This window comes from Ovis aries, chromosome 3, assembly GCF_016772045.2.
Source record: "Ovis aries strain OAR_USU_Benz2616 breed Rambouillet chromosome 3, ARS-UI_Ramb_v3.0, whole genome shotgun sequence".
In the NCBI taxonomy this organism is placed as follows: Eukaryota; Metazoa; Chordata; class Mammalia; order Artiodactyla; family Bovidae; genus Ovis; species Ovis aries.
The window spans coordinates 566013-584137 of NC_056056.1; the positions used below are offsets into that span (position 1 = coordinate 566013).

Consider the following 18125-nt stretch of genomic DNA (forward strand, 5'->3'; position numbering starts at 1 on the left):
GAGTTTGAGTGAACTCCGGGAGTTGGTGATGGACGGGGGAGTCTGGCATGCTGCAGTCCATGGGGTCGCAAATGTCAGACACAACTGAGTGAACTGAACTGGGAGAACTTTAGAGATCTTAGTTTCCCAACCAGGGGCTGAACCCAGGCCGCAGCAGTGACAGCACCGAGTCCTCCTCACTGGACCACCAGGGAGGTCCCCCAAAACTAGCTCTTTGGAAAGACCGACGACCTAACCTTTCGCTAAGAGTGATTAAGGAGAAATGAAAGTGAACAAAATTCTGAACACTCACGAAAGGTGAGAACCACACACATAAACAGCATATACACGGAATCCTGATGTTACCTGATAAACATGGGAACCTCCTTGCAAATTGGGGCCTCCTGTCAGAACAGGCCTGGGGGGAGGGGGGCTTGGAGTAGGCGGTGGGCGAAGACCAGCCGGGCTCAGAAGTGCTCGCCGTCTGGGCCCAAGGTCTCTGCCCCCAGCCCTGGCTGCAGCCTGGGTCACCCCGAGGCAGGACCACCAGCCGCCTCTTGAGATGGCAGGTGTGCCTGGCGGCATGGAGAGCCGGCGACAGGAGAGGCCTGCCTTGCAGCTCAGACTCCTGGGCGCCCGGGTGGGTGCCCACATCCTCTCTAGAGCCAAGAGTCCATCGTAGTTTAACTGTCAAAAACAACTTTGTGGTTTGATTATTTCCATGACTACGAGGCGGCGTGTGTTCATTGTGTAACACCTAGAGGATTCGGAGAGTGAAAGAGACTACCCAGAGGGCCGGCGGGCGGCCCCGGTGCTGAGTGGGCCAGGGCCCGAGGCCCTTTGTTCGCCGCAGCTGCTTTGGTGACAGTTTCGTGCCACATGGGGAGGATTTGTCCCTGTGACATTAAATAGTCAATGTAAAATGCAGTTTTTAAGGTGCTTCCCAGGTAGCTCAGTGGCAGAGAATCTGCCTGCAACGCAGGAGACTGGGGTTTGCTTGCTCCTTGGAAGAAAAGCTGTGACCAGCCTCAATCAGGACAGGCAGGGAGCAGGAACCTCCTCCCAGATGGTGGGGCTGCTGACCGCTGGTCTCTACCCCTGCTCCTGCCGCTGCCTGGCACCCAGTGAGAGGGTCCTGAAGAGCTTTGTGGCCCAGACTCCCGGGGCTGGCCTCTGCATGCTGCAGGGGAAGAGCTGCGCCGTGGGGGGGCGGGGCGGTGATCCAGGGGGGCCAGAGGCCACCGGCACAGTGTCCCTGAAAGTCACTGTCTGAGTTTAGAGTTGGCGACTTTGATTTTTAAAGAGAGGAACAATCCTGAAGTCAAATCAAGAAGTTAAAAATCCAGCCCCTGGGAAAGAGGGAGTGAGAAAAACAGACTGCCCAGTGTCGCCCAGTGCTGGCGAGGAGGCTGCGTGAAGACCCACCTGAGGGGGGAGTTTCCCACGGCTGCTGCCCTCGAGGTGCCCACAGGTTCCCCAGAGTCGAATGCCAGCCGCATCTGGCCTGGCACAGAGAGAGGCCAGCAGGCATCCACATGGGCCATGGCTGGGTCCACAGCAGATGCCCTGCAGTGTGGACAAGCCCTGTCCTGAGTGGACGGAGCTGGAGGAGAAAGGATGGCTCTGTTTTCACGAGGTGTCCTGACCAGGTGGAGCCGCCAGGGCTGGGGCGGGGGCAGTGATCTTCCGGGAACGATGGCTCTGGGTTAGAGGTGACGGCTGGCCACGCCTGAATATGTTAGAGATGCTGAGTTGTACGCTTTAAGAAGTCAGTTCCACGGTCTGTGGATTACATCTCCATGAAGCTTTAAAAGCGTCACTGAGATGAACGCACACTCGCTGAATTCCCTTTGAGGGCCGCCCCCCCCCCCCCCCCCCCCCCCCCCCCCCCCCCGTCCCCCCCCCCCCCCCCCCCCCCCCCCCCGTCAGTGCTGCTGCTTCGCTGAAGAGGCCTGAGCCGCCCCATCCGCGGGGCCCAGCCTTCCGCCCCTTGTCTCGGGGGTCGGGGCAGCCCTGGGGGGGTGACCCCGTCCTGCACTGGGACAGCACGGTGACTCCTCAGCCATTACGCGGAGCAGTGGCTGAGGATCCGGGCATCCGCCCGTCCTGCCGAGGCCCCGGTATCGCGGTGGGGAGGCCGCCGGGGCCGCCAGGGCCACCCTCCTCCCTGGTCAGCGGCGTTTCTCCAGAGCAGTGTGTCCAGCAGAATTACCTGAGCCACAGATGTGCCTTTAAATTCTGTGAAAAGAAAGACGCAAGCTCCTTCTAATGGCACACTTTATTTACACCTAGTGCGCCCCCCGCGCTCCTGGTCTCGAGCGCAGCCGAAGCGGAGAAGCCAGCCGTTCTCTGCTGGCGCCCCAAGCGTGTGCGGCGGCCTGGCCGGGTTGCGGCGCGCAGGGGGACGGGCGAGCTGGGCGCCTGGATCCGCGCTGAGCCCGCCCCGCCGCCGAGCTCATGCTCGGTCCTCCCGGGGAGGCGGAGCCTGGGCCGGCAGCCCCCTCGCCAGGCCCGCGTGCCACAGCCAGCGCCCGTGTTTGTGGGAAACAGAGAGGTGGCGAGTGCCGAGTGCAGCGCTGACGTCCATCGCTCCCCGCGGTGTGGAGAGGCCTCGTGCTGCGCTCTCCTGGGCCGGGCGGTGGATGGGCGGTGGACAGAAGGCCTGGGCCTGGGCGGCAGCGTGGCTCCTGCGGGGTCCTGAAGCCCTGCTGTCTGGCTGCTTGAAAGGAGGTTTGGGGTCAGGAACTCGGGCCCTCCTCTCCTCGCGGTGCCCCCGAGCCAGGCCACGTCCTCCACGTCCTCTGGGCTCCCGCGGGGTCTCAGGCTTTGCAGCTAGGGCTCCACCCGTTCACAGAGCCGCTTTGAGCGGGATGAAAGGCCCAAAGGACGCACCCCAGCCTGGCCTGGCCTCCTGTGGACGTGAGGGGTTGAAGAGCCGGTGTGGCGGGGGGACGGGGGCAGGAAGGGACACGGCCACGAGCACCTGCTCTGAGCCCCCTCCTGCCTCACACGGGGGGCTGGGGGCTCCGCTGGAGGCGGCGGCAGCCCCGAGGGTGGGCCTGCTGGAGTCCTCTTTCTCCTCTGGGTCTGCTCGGGCCTGGCTGAGGGCAGAGTTCAGGACGCGTCTGCCTGAGGGGCCAGCCGGGTCAGCGTGCCAAGCAGGAGGGTGGAGGCGCAGCTGGGGGCCCTCATGGCCTGGAGTCTGCAGCATCCCAGGCTGGCTCCCAGGTGGACAATGCAGCCGCCTCTCAGGAGGAAGCAGTCTGGCCTGCAGGGCTCCTCTCTGGAAAGCCCCGTCCCCTCCTCCGGTTTGAGTCCACTTCTCTGTGGGTTTGGTGTCTGGCACGGGCTCCCTGCCCAGGTGTGGGCCGGAGCTGAGAAGCAGGAGCCTTTGGTGTGAGCCGGCATCTTTGAGGCGGACGGTCACACGCCGGGGCTCCCTGCAGGGATGCGGCTCAGCCTAGCCCCTTTCAGCAGAATCGCAACCTGAACGAGTTGTATTCGGTGACTCTGATTTAGAGAAGGTACAAAACCTGGAGGTGGTGCTCAGCCAGGGCCTCCGTCCCTGGGACGGCCTCTTTGCCTGGTGTGCGCTGCGAACCCAGCACCACCATTGCAGCTTGCTTCATTTTAAAATGCGGTCAGTTTATAAGGGCTGCAGTGGGGTGAACTTGAACTTGGCAGCTGCCCGCTGTTTTCAGTCTCAGAAGCACGTAGCTACTGATTTCAGATTCTGGGGCTCGGGGACAGACCGGAGCTGAGCTTTGCTGGCCAAGGCAGGTCTGGGTCTGTCCGCCTGGCCTGGGGCTGGCCTGAGAGGAGAGCCCATCGCCTGCCGCACGTGGCCAGGCATTGGCAGCGCGCCCTGAGGGAAGGTGGGAGAGTGGCCCCGCAGGAGGAGGTGGCAATATACCCACAGCGAAACCTTGGAACCGGAGAGGTTAGTCCTAGTTGAGAAGATTGGAAAACACACCCTCCCGTGGCAGGGCCACTGGGTCATCTGCCCCCTTCCTGGTTGTGGATGCTCAGCCATTCAGTCGTGTCCGCCTCTGTGACCCCGTGGACTGCAGCATGCCACGCTTCCCTGTCCTTCACTGGCTCCCAGGGTTTGCTCAGACTCATGTCCACTGCGTCAATGATGCCGTCCAGGCGTCCCATCCTGTCGCTGCCTTCCCAGCATCAGAGGCTAATGAGGCGCCTCTTCGCATCAGGTGCCCGAAGTATTGGAGCTTCAGCATCAGTGCTTCCGATGAATATCCAGGGTTGACTTCCTTCAGGGTTGACTGTTTTGATCTCCTTGCTGTCCACTGGGACTCTCAAGGGTCCCAGCACCACAATTTGAAAACATTCAGGTCTTCATTGCTCAGCCCTCTTTAGGTCCAACTCACGTCTGTACGTGACTACTGGAAAAACCATAGCTTTGACTGTATGGACCTTTGTCGGCAAAGTAAAGTCTCTGCTTTTTAATACACTGTCTAGGTTGGTCATAGCTTTTCTTCCAAAGAGCAAGCATCTCTTAATTCCATAGCTGCAGCCACCATCTGCAGTGATTTTGGAGCCCAAGAAAGTAAAGTCTCTCACTGTTTTCATCTTATCCCCAGCTATTCGCCAAGAAGTGATGGGACCGGATGCCATAATTTTAGTTTCTTGAGTGTTGACTTTCAAGCCAGGTTTTTCACTCTCCTCTTTCACCTCCACCAGGGTAGTTCCTCTTCACCTGCCGTTGCAGTGGTATCATCTGCATATCTGACCAGCAAAGTCGATGCCTGCAGTGGAAAGAAGGCCATCGGGGCCTTGCGCTTGGACAAACCCCGACTGGCTCACGTGGGAAGAGCCGAGCGTGAGGCGTGGAGCCCTGCTGGGCCCGGCTCCCCTGGAGGGCGGGGCTGGGCCAGCGGGTCCCTGGCTGGTGCTCGCCTCTGCGCGTCCCCTCCGTGTCCATGTCCAGCTGCGTCTGGTTCTATAACCCTTTGGACTGTAGCTTGCCAGGCTCCTCTCTCAGAGTTTTCAGGCTGCTGGTCTTTACTGCTAAAATAAAACCTCCATTTGTTCACAGAGGAAATGTCCCTGGGGTCACACAAGGGTGGAGTGGCCTGGGGGCTGGACTGTGCCGGGAAGGGGGGTGCTATGGGCTGGAGGCCCTCTCAGAAGCCCCATGGCCCCCCATGCCTGCAGCCGGACTGGAGGCCAGGAGAGGAGGCCTGTTTGGAGTTTCCTTAAAGCAGCCGACTGCTCTCAGCCGTGCACGGGTCCCAGTCTCAGCCCCACCAGGAGCTCGTTGCTTCCGGGCTCATTGGCTGGGTTCGTGGGTGGACGTGGCTGTGTGCTGTGCAGGGTCAGGTTTCCAGAAACAGCCAGCAATGGTGTTAACCACATGGAGCCTGCCTGGCCAGACATGCACTCAGCCCGGGGGCCTGGGTGCGGCCTGGCCGATGAGGGTGAGCAGAGGAGGAGCCAGGCTGGGCTCCTAGGGAGGGGCCTTGCACCGTCTCCAGCCCCTCCTGTTGGGGACCCTCTGGCTGGCCCCAGGGTTACCCCCCACCCCAGGCCAGACAGGTCCCAGAGGTGGTGGGGTCACAGTGGGGTCACAGGCATAGCGGGCCGTGGAGCTGGACCAGCCTTTGTGCCTGGCGCTGCCCCAGGGCCCCAGGGGACAGACAGTGGACACGCCAGACAGGAGGGTGAGGGGTGTGAGCAGCACCTCCCCACGTGCAGGACACACTCGTCCCGCTCCGCCTTGGCTGGGCCCCAGTGTGGGCAGGACCCCGGGACGGCGCTGCCTGCTGAGGGGCCCGGAGGCCGGCTCTGGCCTTGCCTGGCCACGCAGCACTGCTCTCCCCTCCGGGTGCGAACACCTGCCTGCGCCCCCCCGTGGGTGCCCTGAGGTTGTGGCAGCCGAGAGAACCGGTCCCCCAGCCCCCCAGAGGCGGGTGCTGTGGGGAGGGGCCTCTGTATTAGAGACCCCAGCTGCCAGGAGTGGCAGTCCTCCCACCCCGAGTCCTGCCAGGGTTGGGCCAGACTTGGCGTGGGAGGTGGGCAGAAGGCATCTGGGATTAGGTCCCAGCAAGGGGTAGGCAGGGGCGGGCAGCTGGGTTTTTCCCAGTGGTGCCTGGGCAGACGGCCAGATTGCCTGCCTCACTCCAGGTCCATTCAGGTGCCTGTAGTCAGGGGGAAAGCAAACGCTGAGGACAGAGGTGGGAAGAGGCCTGTCATGAGCTGAGGACTGGCTCCAGCCCCTGCAGAGCCGGGAGGCCCAGGGCTGGAGACAGGGCCTCGGGGACATCTGCATGGGGCGGGTGCCCAAGACCCCAGGTGGGGAGGGAGGGTTCCTTCCCGACAGACAGACTGCCCCTCCAGGCGCCGGTGGCCCCAGGGAGGCTCTTCCCAGGAGTGCCTTCCCCCCGGCCCAGGCAGCCGTTCAGGGCCTGCAGGGTAGGCCGCGGCCCTCAGACCCGAGGAAAGCGTCTTAGAGGAGAGGGGCCGTGAACAGGAGGGAGGTGTCCATACGGACCAACAAAGCGCACGGGAGCCACCATGTCCTCGGGGTGAAGGGAGACGGAAGTCGGGGATGTTATAAAAATTCCGATAGTAGGGATGAGAAATTAACGAAAGAGTGGCGAAATAAATTTCCAGAAGCCTCCCCCAAAGGCAGAGAAGAGGAGACACAAGGAAATTAGAGGGTCTTCCAGGAAGCCCAGCATCCAAGTCAGAGCGACCCCAAGAGCAGAGAGCCCAGGGCGCCTAGCGGACCTCGCCCGTCCACCCCTCCTTCTGGCACCTGCATGCTGGCAGGGACGGCCCCCCAGGAGGGGAGCGGAGTCCCAGCTGCAGTCGGGGCAGGCGGTTCAGAGCTCACAGCACCACGGGAAGGACCGTCACTGTCACCCCTGGGGATGGCTCCTCACCCACAGCCAGGCTTCTGGCCGGGCTGGGGGCCTGTGAAGACACTCGCAGACAGCCGAGAGCAGCGGAACACCCTCCTAGCTGTTATTCTCAGGAAGCTCGTGGAGGATGGGCTCCTCTAGAGTCAGGAGGAGACTGAGAAGATGAAGGCTTTGAGGTCAGGGGTGCAGGACGCACCGGGGAGATGCGGGGCAGGAGGTGCCGGGCTCATCCTGCGCCGCCGGGCTGGAGAGCAGCCGTCCAGACCGAGACAGGCGGGCAGAGGCTCGGGAGGGGCGGCCGCTGGGAGCAGGCAGCCCTCCTCCAGCTTGTCTGAACATCCTGGAGAGGGCTGTGGTGCTCACTCTCTTTCGTGATGGCTTTGTAAGGAATCCAACAGGGAAGGAGTGGCGTCACTTTTTTTCCTTTACTCTTCCCCTCTCTTTAGATAGGATAATTTCGACTGCGTGCTCAGTCGCTAAGTCGTGTCTGACTCTTTGCAACCCCATAAATGGTAGCTCACCAGGCTCCTCTGTCCATGGGAATCTCCAGGAAAGAATACTGGAGGGGGTTGCCATTCCCTTCTGGAGGGGATCTTCCTGACCAGGGATCAAACCCGGGTCTCCTGCATTGCAGGCGGATTCTTTACCGTCTGAGCCACCGGGGAGGCCCTAATTTCTATTGATCTGTCTTCAGATTCCCTCACTCTTTAATCTGCCATCTCCAATCTACTGTCAAGCCCAATCGGTGGATTTTCCATTTCAGTTATTATCCTTTCACGCTTTTTATTGGAGAATTGCCATTTAGTTCTTTTATGCTGTTGTGGTTTAGCCCAGCTCTTTTTTGCAACCCCGTGGACCGCAGCCCACTGCGCTCCTCTGTCCGTGGGGTTTCCCAGGCAAGCATACTAGAGTAGGTTGCCACTTTCTTTTCTAGGGATCTTCCTGATGCAGGGACGGAGCTGGCATCTCCCGCACTGGCAGGTGGACTCTTCACTGCTGAGCCGTCAGGGGTTCCCGTCCTTTCACGCAGTTACGCGTGATTTCCATTTCTGCCTCTCTGTCTCATGAAGATCGTATTAGTCTGTAACTTTTTGAACATGATTTTCATTCGTCCTTTGAACACAGTTATAATAGTTGTGCTAAAGTCTCTGCTAAATCTGACCTCTGAGCCGCCTTCGGGTTGCTCTCTGTCATGGGCTTTCCTGTATTCCTCCCCCTTACCTATGGGTCGTACTTCCCTTTGTGATTTTTATATTATCTACTGAACATCGTGAATGATACATTGTAGGGACTGTATTCTGTTACCTTCATCTGAAGAATGCTGAGTTGTTCTAGTGAGCAGGCAGTTTCTGATTACCTTGAGCTGGTGAAGGGGGCATAACTTGGCATTCCATTCAGTCAGTTCAGTTCAGTCACTCGGTCGTGTCTGACTCTGACCCCATGGACTGTAGCACACCAGGCCTCCCTGTCCATCACCACCTCCTGCAGCTTGCTCAGACTCTTGCCCATCAAGTCAGTGATGCCATCCAACCATCTCATCCTCTGTCGTCCCCTTCTCCTCCTGCGCTCAGTCTCTCCCAGCATCAGGGTCTTTTCCAATGAGTCAGTTCTTTGCATCAGGTGGCCAGAGTATTGGAGTTTCAGCTTCAGCATCAGTCCTTCCAATGAATAGTCAGGACTGATCTCCTTTAGGATGGACTGGTTGGATCTCCTTGCAGTCCAAGGGACTCTCAAGAGTCTTCTCCAAAGCTACAGTTCAAAGGCATCAATTCTTCAGCGCTGAGCTTTCTTTGTGGTCCAACTCACATCTGTACGTGACCACTGGAAAACCGTAGCTTTGGCTAGACGGACCTTTGTTAGGGTAGATCTTTATCTTGGAGAGGTTCAACCTACAAAGTGTCCCATGCACTTGCTGGGGCTTAGGGGCCTGGTTACATGGTTGGGTTGGCAGCGTGGGTCTCCAGTGGGTCTCACTCACTGTGGTCACTGGGATGGATCCCTGTGTGAGCGGCACCGCTTGATCACTCATGTCTCTGACGAACTCTTGGCCCAGGGACAGCTGCCTCTGGGAGCTCTGGGGGTCCTGCATTCTCACCTGCACTTCTGGCCCCAGCAGCCCCCTCCAGCTGGTGCCTGGGCCGCAGACTCCTCTACTCAGCGGGAAGTTCTGCTTGCCAGGCTCCAGGTCAGTGGTCTTAGCTGGGCTACTGCCACCAGCTGGGAATCGGCCCATCCCTCCCCAACCCTGGGCATCCCTCGATGGCAGAAAGCACACTTGTACGTGGCCTCTTGTCCAGAAGCTGGCCTGGAACACGCCCAGTGGACACTGTTTGCAGCGGGAGGTGCTCCGGCCTGGCACAAGTCTGGAGCAAACAGACGAGGCAGAGAAGCGCCCGGAGTTGGCACCAGCTCAGCCGGGCTCTGCTTCGGCTCCTGTGAAGACTCGGTGGAAATCCTCAGAGAGCTGTTTCCAGGCTCACGGGGTGGGGGTGGGCTCCCACCTTGAGCTCGGTCAGTCAGCGTAAGACTGGAGTCAGGAAACAGCTGTATCGGCCTGGTAGAGAGAAGTTTGTCAGTAAACGTCCAAAGCTTGCGGGAGTGGTGGCCTGCAGGGCGGCGGAGTGGGTTGGGGAGCACACGGCACAGAGGGCGGGTGGGGTCCCCTTGACCCAGGGCTGCGTCAGGACCCGGGTCTAAACAGGCGCTGCGACAGTCTCGTGATACAAACCACACCTCAAGTGAGGACAAACTGGCCAGTTTCCCTAAGTGTGGGGGGAAAATGCATGTTGGCGGGAGCCTGTTGGCCACCTGGGAACGGCAGTGCTTTGTTGTCGGCCTGGATGACTTAGAGCTGGCTGCGCCCCTGGGCAGGCTCCAGTAGGGAAGCTGCGGCCGCCCGAGCCCCTGCCTCCCAACCACAGAGGTGGGCCCTGCGTGGCTGCCCTTCAGGGTCTCTCCCTTGTGTGTGGAGCCTGCAGCCTGACTGCCCGTCTCCACTGGTCTCCAGCAGCTCCTGCATCTTCCCTGAGAATGGACCCTGGAGACCCCGAGGAAAAGCCTGCTGCCACTGACCCCGCCGGTGAGCCCGCTGGTGGTGAGTCCTGTGGGTGAGCGTGTGCCCCTTACAGCCCCAGGTCCAGCGGGGCAGTGCAGGGCGGGCCATGGGGTGGGTGTGTGGGGTCTCTGCACGGGGCAGGGACACCAGGTGGGAGGCATCGGGGCAGCGCGGGCCTGGGGCCCGGAGACCGGCCCGGGTGTGGGTGGGGCAGGCCGCTGGCTTCCGCCATGGCCTCCTGCCCCGGGGGCCGTGGGCACACCGCCCGTTGCCTGGGAAACGTGACCCCGTGGTTCCGTGGCGGCCTACCTGCTGGCCGCTTGCCTGATGGCTAACACTGACGGTCAGCCGTGACTGGACAGAAACTTGGGAGAAGGATGGAACCCACGTGTGGGTGGAGCTGGGTGGGCAGGGGCGGGTGGATTTCTCCGGAGCCTTCACTGCGCCCCACACCAAATATGGACACAAGGCGTCTCATCCGTCTGGCCAGGAAGGCGGGGGCAGGGGGACCGACAGGTGTCTGAGGAGCAGGAGCGCCCGCGCTGGCCCCCACGTGGCCCCGAGAGAGCCGGGGCCCCCGGCCCTGGGCCCTCCTCCAGAAGCCCCGAGCTCCTCTCGGGCAGCATCTGTGGGCTCAGCGGGGCTGCTCTCTGCGCGCCTGCTGTGTGTGTTGCTGTGGGTGGGGCAGGCGCAGGACCACATGAAGGCTGCTACGAAGGCCCCCGCCAGAAAGACAGGTGGCGACACGGGAGAGGAGACGAAGGCTGGAGAAGCAGGGGCTCCTCCCAGGCCAAGACCCTGTGTCCAGCTGGAGAGAGGTCCCCTTCCTGCCACCCTGAGCATCCTGAGGGGCCGTCTCCCTGCTGGGCTGGGTCCCTGAGTGGGCACACTATGGGAGGGGAGCCTCCAACCTATGAGCAAAAGGGCGGTGCCTTCAGCAGGTGATGTGACGGAGCTCTGGTCCAGCCTCTGTGCCCACACACCCAGGGCCCAGGGCATCTCCCTCGGGTCCTCTGAGGCACATGTGCTGCTCCAGCAGACTCGCCAAGGGGCACCAGCAGGTGCCTTCACACTAACCCTAACAAGTGGGCTCCACCGCTGCCCGAGTGTCCTCAGCAGGAACACCAGGCTGTTCCCCAGAGGCCCCCATTATGTGACGTCTTTGGGCCTTAGAGCCCATCCTGCTGGGAAAGGGGATAAGACACAGTCCCCCCATCAGACACAGTCCCCCCATCAGACACGGTCCCCCTGACAGACACAGTTCCCCTGACAGACACAGTCCCCCCGTCACACACAGTCCCCCCATCAGGCACAGTCCCCCCATCACACACAGTCCCCCCGTCACACACAGTCCCTCCGACAGACACAGTCCCCCCATCAGGCACAGTCCCCCCGTCACGCACAGTCCCCCCGTCATGCACAGCCCCCATCACGCACAGTCCCCCCATCAGGCACGGTCCCCCCATCAGACACGGTCCCCCCATCAGACACGGTCCCCCCGACATACACGGTCCCTCCGACAGACACAGTCCCCCCATCAGACACAGTCCCCCCATCAGACACAGTCCCCCCATCAGACACGGTCCCCCCATCAGACACAGTCCCCCCGACATACACAGTCCCCCCATCAGACAGGGTCCCCCCATCAGACAGGATCCCCCCGACAGACACAGTCCCCCCATCACACACAGTCCCTCCGACAGACACAGTCCCCCCATCAGGCACTGTCCCCCTGTCACACACAGCCTCCCGTCACACACAGTCCCCCCGTCACGCACAGTCCCCCCGTCACACACAGTCCCTCTGACAGACACAGTCCCCCCATCAGGCACAGTCCCCCCGTCACGCACAATCCCCCCGTCATGCACAGCCCCCATCACGCACAGTCCCCCCATCAGGCACGGTCCCCCCATCAGACACGGTCCCCCCATCAGACACAGTCCCCCCAACATACACAGTCCCCCTATCAGGCACTGTCCTCCCGTCACACACAGCCCCCCGTCACACACAGCCCCCCCATCAGGCACTGTCCCCCCGTCACGCCCCATCCCCCCGTCACGCACAGCCCCGTCACGCACTGGCCCGCCTCAGGTCGAGCACCTCACAGAGTTAGGGTCGTTCAGTGCACAGAGGCTTCTGTCGGCAGCCTGCACTCAGGTTTCCCCCGTGTCTTCTCGCAGCTCGGTCGCTCGCCTCTCCGCGCTGTGTGATGTCCCATCGTCTGGAGGGAGCAGAGTGTGTGTGTCCGAGCGCCGATGTTTCCACTTTTCTCTGAGCTCTGTGGCCTTACAGGTGCCTTCAGTCTGCTCTGCACTGGCATCACCCCACGCCGTGTCAAGTGGACAGGGGGCTCCTCCGGGTGTCTCCGTTTCAGGGGGACGTTTTCATCACTGAGGCCTCTGTTTGCTGAGGGTTTTCATAGACACCTTTAAGCTGCATGAGGACGTTCCTTCTCTTCCTAGTCTGCTGGCTTACATCTTCAACTGTGACTAGAGTTACTGCTCACAAGTTACCGCAGTTGCATGAGACACTGGGTCCAGGGCGAGGGTCGGGTGGCTTTCCTCCTGTGCGGCAGTGTGAGCAGGGCAGATACGCCTTCCGTGATCAGCCAGCCTTGCTTTCTGGGACAGACCCTCTTGTGGCCTCTGGGGTTCCCCACGGCCCCCGTCTTCTTTGCGAGCCCATGTCCTCAGGACCCGTGGCTCAGGTCTCCCGTCTTTCCGTCCATCCGTCTGACTCCCTGTGGAGCGACTGCTGCCCTTTGCCCTTTGACTCTCCAGTGGCCTTGCAGGCGCGGCCACCTGGGCTCCTGTCCCCCTGGGCGTCGACCGATGGTCCCGAGTCTGACCCCGAGATCCTGGCTAAGGGCCAGATGGTCCTCCTGCCTGGGCTGGGGTGGGGGCACCCCGGGAGCACCGTCCCCGTCGGCGGGCCTCACGCCCACCCTCCCCGGGCTCTGGGCCACGGCCCCTGACGGGAAAGAACCAGGTTTGTCCCCAGCTTCTCGGGGGGCTGGCCAGGTGACAGCCCACACCTGTGCAGCAGAACTTGCAACGCAAGATGCGCTGGGCCTGCAGGCTCAGGCTGGGGCAGCGGGTGGAGGTGGGGTGGGTTGAGGGGGAGGGGCTTCGGAGGCTGGGGGGCTGCAGTGAGGGGGAGGGCGTGGGGAGCGGGAACCCCGCTGGCAGGGCAGAGGGTGAGGAAGAGGCCCAGCAGGTAGGCAGCCAGGGGGCGCTGGTGGCCACGGGCAGCTCAGAGCTGGTCCCCAGGCCCTGGCCTCAGAAGCAGCTTCCTTTCCCAAGCCCAGAGCAGGCAGCGGTGACCTTTTCCAGACAGCCGGCCCTCCTCGCCCCTAACCTGGGACCTGGCCTGAGGGCACCGGCTCTTCCAGCTTGAGAGTCACCTGGACCCCCGCCGCCCCGGGCAGCACTGGGCTGAGCAGGCACCCACTCCAGGACCCCACGCCCCACTCTGCAGCAGGGGGCGGGGAAGCTTTGGGGCTCGGTTCTGGGTGGAACTCTCCAGGGGCAGGACAGGGCAGAGGGAAGACGGGGAGGCAGAGGCCGGGACTGCGTTGGGCCTCAGCAGGGGCCAGAGGCCAGACAGTGGACCAAGGATGGGGGGGTGCCCCTCAGCCAGGTCAGTATCACAGGCCTCCCCGCTCACACGGACCAGGGGCCCACTGGGGCGGGAATGCGAATCCGGGCTCCCTGAGCTGAGCTGGAAGCCCCCCAGCGGGCACTGCGGGAAGCCCCCAGGCCTGGGGAGCAGGCCAGCCCTGGGGAGGGGCCGCAGGGCTGTGCTCCCCGCCACACGCAGCCTCTCCACAGCCCTGCCCTGTCCCCCCAGGCCAGGACCCGTGCCTGTTCCTGCAGACCCTGCAGACGCTGTGGTCCACTCGGGACCTGCGACAGGTGAGCTGCCTCGTCGAATGTTCTGGGGGTCACATGAGGTTGGGGCTGGGAGACAAGGCCTGTTGGACGCACGGAGCAGGAGGAGAGGGCAGTACCCACCGCCAGCCTGCGGGCACCAGGGGGCACCTGGCGGGCCTCGCACTCTGCTGCTTCTGCACGAAGGCCCAGAGGACAGCCATGTGTGTGGCCTGGCCGGCAGGCAGCCAGGGCCTTCCGTGGTTCTGGGCCCTGCACACTGGGCCCCACGGAGGCCCTGCAGGGCGGCAGCTCTGCCTCAGCCCCCGGGTGGCACCGGTATTGCCCCCCCGGGTGGCACCGGTATTGCCCCCCCAGCCGCTCCTCCCTGCACTGAGCTCCCTTGAGGCCCCAAGGAGTGAGGCTGCCCTGGTCCCCGGGGGGTGCGGGAGCCATGCGTGGCTGGGGGGGTGCCCATCCTCTCAGGGCCAGCCTGGCCTCCCTACCCCCACCCCCCACCGACCCCATGACCCCAGGGCTGGTGAGCTCCAAGGCGGCTACAGGCCTTCAGGGGAGGCCTGTCTGTGAGCCGGAGAGGTTCACGGGGCTTCCCAGGGCACAAGGCAGCCCCTGCGGGTCCAAGCTGCGTGGCCTCGGGCAGGAATCCGCCTGCCGCCTTCCCCGCCCCGCGTAGGCCTGTGAAGGGCCGGCTCCGGCTGTTATAGCTGGAGAAACCCGGTGCTTCTGCGGAAGCCAGAAGCTTCTTGAGTTCCCGATTCCGTGCCTGTGGCTCTGAGGGCGACTCAGGAAGCTGGGCCGCGGGGCTGTGAGGCCTTCCCATCGAAACACGCCTGCCTGTTGCGGGGGGGGGGGGGGGGGGCGACTGTGTTTCCTGTGGGGTGGAGCTGAAGCAGCTGGGGGGAGCCACCCGTCTGTTCCCTGAGGCCGGGCGCCGCAGGGCTCCGCCTGGGCTGGGCCGGGGACTGGGAACGTGCGGTGAAACCCAGGTCTCCCTGGGGCGACTCATTCCGGACCTATTTCCCGGGGGAGTGCCCGCTTCCTGTGCGTCAGAGGTTTGGGCCGAGGCCCCTCCGGTTCCGTGACCCCTAGGGCGAGGGCGGCACGGCCCCTGCCCCGCCCCTCTCCAGGACTGGCCTCCGCCTCCGGCCACTGGACACCCCAGCGGTGGGCCCAGGCGCCTGCTGCCGATGCCGCCTCTCCCTCCCCACCTCCGCCCGAGCCTGTGGTCTTGGTTTGATGTCTCAGGTTCCGCCGTCCTTCCTGCTGCCCGATTCTCACTGCGACTCCGTGACCAGCGTGCTCCTCATCTCCAGAGAGACGCGGGGCCGCCTCCTGGCTGGGAGGCCCCTGACCGTGCTCTGGCTCCCATAGGGCCGGGCTTGTCCTGTGGTCATTTGTGCAAATGCTCCGAGGCCCCTGTTTGGGGCTGGTGTCCCACCAGGAGAGCACGCACGCCCACGCTCCAGAGCGCACCCTGGGCCCCTGCTCAGGGCCAGCACACGTTGTCCAGTGTTGTGAGACACACGTGAGGCTTGAGGCCCAGCGGCGAGGCGGGGGTGGGGTCCCTGCAGGGCCTCGAGGGGTGGGGTGGACGCCTGGGCTGGGCTGGGAGGGTGTGGGGGACGCTGCCCCCCCAGCCTCCAGGGCGGCAGCGGGAGGTGTGGTGGCTGAGCCCTAGGGGGTTCAGACTAGCAGGGGACGCTGGAGGCCAGCGCAGCCCAGGGCAGGGGCCTCAGGACAGGACAGGGTCGCAGGGCTGACCCTGCAGGACTACTGGGAGCTTTGCTCTGTGAGGAAAGAACTAGGACGCGACAGGGTCTGTGGTCTGGCCTTTCAGAGGGGATCAGCCGGGAGAGGAGGGGCAGCGCTGAGGCCTGGGGGCAGGACGGGGCCAGGCGGGAGGCCTGAGAGTCCCCCGGGGGGAGCCGGGGTGGGGACAGGCAGGGGAGGGCGGTGCCCCCCACATGGGGCCTAGGCCTGCACTCTGGAGACTGCTGGGAACGCTCACTCCTGGGCGCACCCCAGCCCCACGGGGCAGGAACCCGGCTGTGCTAACAGGCCCTCTGGGCTCTGGCCCAAGCCTGCTGCAGTGCCTTCACTCCTGAATGTGGGTAGGAAGGAGGGGCTCTGCCCAGGTCCCAGCTGGGTGGGGGTCAGGAAGGGGAGGGGGGCCAGAAGGCGGGAAAGAGGGAGGGAGGGATCAGCCGGAGCCTCAGAGCCGGGCCTGAAGGGCCGTCGCGTGGACGCTGCGCCCAGCACGCCCAGGAGCGGGGCGAGGGGCCAGACGTGAGCCCGGTCCGAGGGGCCGCGTGGCTGGGGACGCCGGGCCCAGCGTGTGCGATCCCCCCACGGCCGCGGCCTCAGCTTAGAGCCTCTGTGTCTTGCCCTTCACTTAGGGCTGACTGCTCTTCTCTCTCGTAATCTCGGATGTGTTTGTTTTCTGTCTTCATTCCCAAGCTGGTGTCTTGTTGTCCTTTACTCTTGGAGCTTTGATCGCCCCACAGTGGGTGTTCCTCGTGAGTCCTGAGGTTTTCACGGGAGCTCATCTCAGTGCAGCTCGTCCTTTCTGGTGGCCAGGGGCCAGGCCCAGAGGCGTCCCCAGGACTGACCTCCCGAGCACACGCACAAGCACCCTGGGGGCCCTGCCCTGTGTGTCGGCACCCAAGGCCCGGCTGGGGTCTCCCCTGTGCTCACTGCGCCTCGCGCCCCTCAGACCTGTCCCTTCCCGGGGTCTTAACAGACAGAGCGTTCACCTGACGCTCCAGAGAGAGTCCGCGTTTCGTTCTCCAGAGCCCTGCTGAGTGGCCGGAGAACAGCGGTTTAGTCACAAAGACGTGAGTGGATGTGGCTCCAGGAGCGTCCTGGGGAGCCCGCCCGGGGCAGGGGCCACGGCCATGCTCCTGCTGAGACCTGCCACCCGACGGTGGCCCCTGAGCCCCGGGCTGGGCACGGCAGAGGTGTCTGTGGGGGAAAGGCTCACGCAGACAGGAAGCGGGTGACGCCAGGGGCCTTGGGCCGAAAGAACGCTTTCCCAGGTGAGAGCGTCAGAGGGCAGCAGGGCCCAGGTGAGAGCGTCGGAGGGCCGCAGGGCCCAGGTGAGAGCGTCGGAGGGCGGCGGGGCCCAGGTGAGAGCGTCGGAGGGCCGCAGGGCCCAGGTGAGAGCGTCGGAGGGCCGCAGGGCCCAGGTGAGAGCGTCGTCGGAGGGCATGTGGTGGGGGAGCTGAGATGCGGGCTTTGTCAGGAGGGCCCTGGGGAGCTCACGGGGCTTCAGGGAGGTCTGCACTCTCTGGACCACACCAGAGTAGATCCGGGCGTCCCAGGGCCCTCCATGATTGCACCTCGGGAGCCAGTCCTGCAGACCCCCAGGGCGCAGCTCCTGTCTCGACACGGCCGCACGACGGCCATGTCCACGATGGTCTCGGAGAAGATGGGGGGGGACTGCCCTCTCCTCTGGGGTCTCAGGGAAGGTGAGGGAATGCCCGCTCCTCTGGGTCTCGGGGAGAGTAGGGGGGACTGCCCACTCCTCAGGGGTCTCAGATAAGGTAGGGGGGGACTGCCCGCTCCTCGGGGGTCTTGGGGAAGGTGAGGGAATGCCCGCTCCTCGGGGGTCTCAGAGAAGATGGGGGGGACTACCCACTCCTCGGGGGTCTCGGGGAAGGTGAGGGAATGCCCGCTCCTCGGGGGTCTTGGGGAAGTTTGAGGGGGACTACCCACTCCTCAGGGGTCTCAGGGAAGGTGGGGGGGACTGCCCGCTCCTCGGGGGTCTCAGGGAAGGTGGGGGACTGCCCGCTCCTCGGGGGTCTCAGAGAAGGTGGGGGGGACTACCCACTCCTTGGGGGTCTCAGGGAAGGTGGGGAGGGACTGCCCTCTCCTAGGGGGTCTGGGAGAAGGTGTGGGGGGACTGCCCACTCCTCAGGGGTCTTGGGGAAGGTGAGGGAATGCCTACTCCTCGGGGGTCTCAGGGAAGGTGGGGGGACTGCCTGCTCCTCGGGGGTCTCAGGGAAGGTGGGGGGGGGCTGCCCGCTCCTCCGGGGTCTTGGGGAAGGTGCGGGAATGCCCGCTCCTCGGGGGCCTTGGGGAAGTTTGAGGGGGACTGCCCGCTCCTTACAGGTCTTGGGGGAGGTGCCCAGCCGTTTCTGCTTCGGGTGTGAAGCAGTGTCTCTCCCCTGACCCCTTCTCTGAGTGCTTTAGGTTGGGGGCCCTGTGTCTGACAGCAGCAGGACGGGGCCCCTGGAAGCTGCTGCTCTGCAGGGCTTTTCGGGGGAGGGGGAGCGAGCTGACCCCTGCTATTGAGGGTAGAGCCCCGGGCTGGCCAGG

At 63.6% G+C, this 18125-nt stretch overlaps 1 protein-coding gene across 32 annotated transcripts in view; it reads left to right on the forward strand.

Annotated features, from left to right (window-relative positions):
* Positions 1–18125, forward strand: part of EXD3 (exonuclease 3'-5' domain containing 3) — a 77037-nt gene that overhangs the window by 6841 nt on the left and 52071 nt on the right. For 9 of the 32 annotated variants that reach the window (XR_006059034.2, XR_006059033.2, XR_006059035.2 and 6 more), the window contains exons 3-4: positions 9871–9957; positions 13768–13832. Coding sequence is in view for 16 of the 32 variants with exons in the window: in XM_027966046.2 (XP_027821847.1) it covers positions 9894–9957; positions 13768–13832 (129 nt within the window). In the remaining 16 variants the exon portion in view is untranslated. Of the gene's footprint in view, positions 1–9870; positions 9971–12098; positions 12211–13767; positions 13833–18125 lie in introns of all 32 variants that reach the window. The other 23 variants (XM_042245324.1, XM_042245339.1, XM_042245335.1 and 20 more) reach the window with 10 other exon arrangements.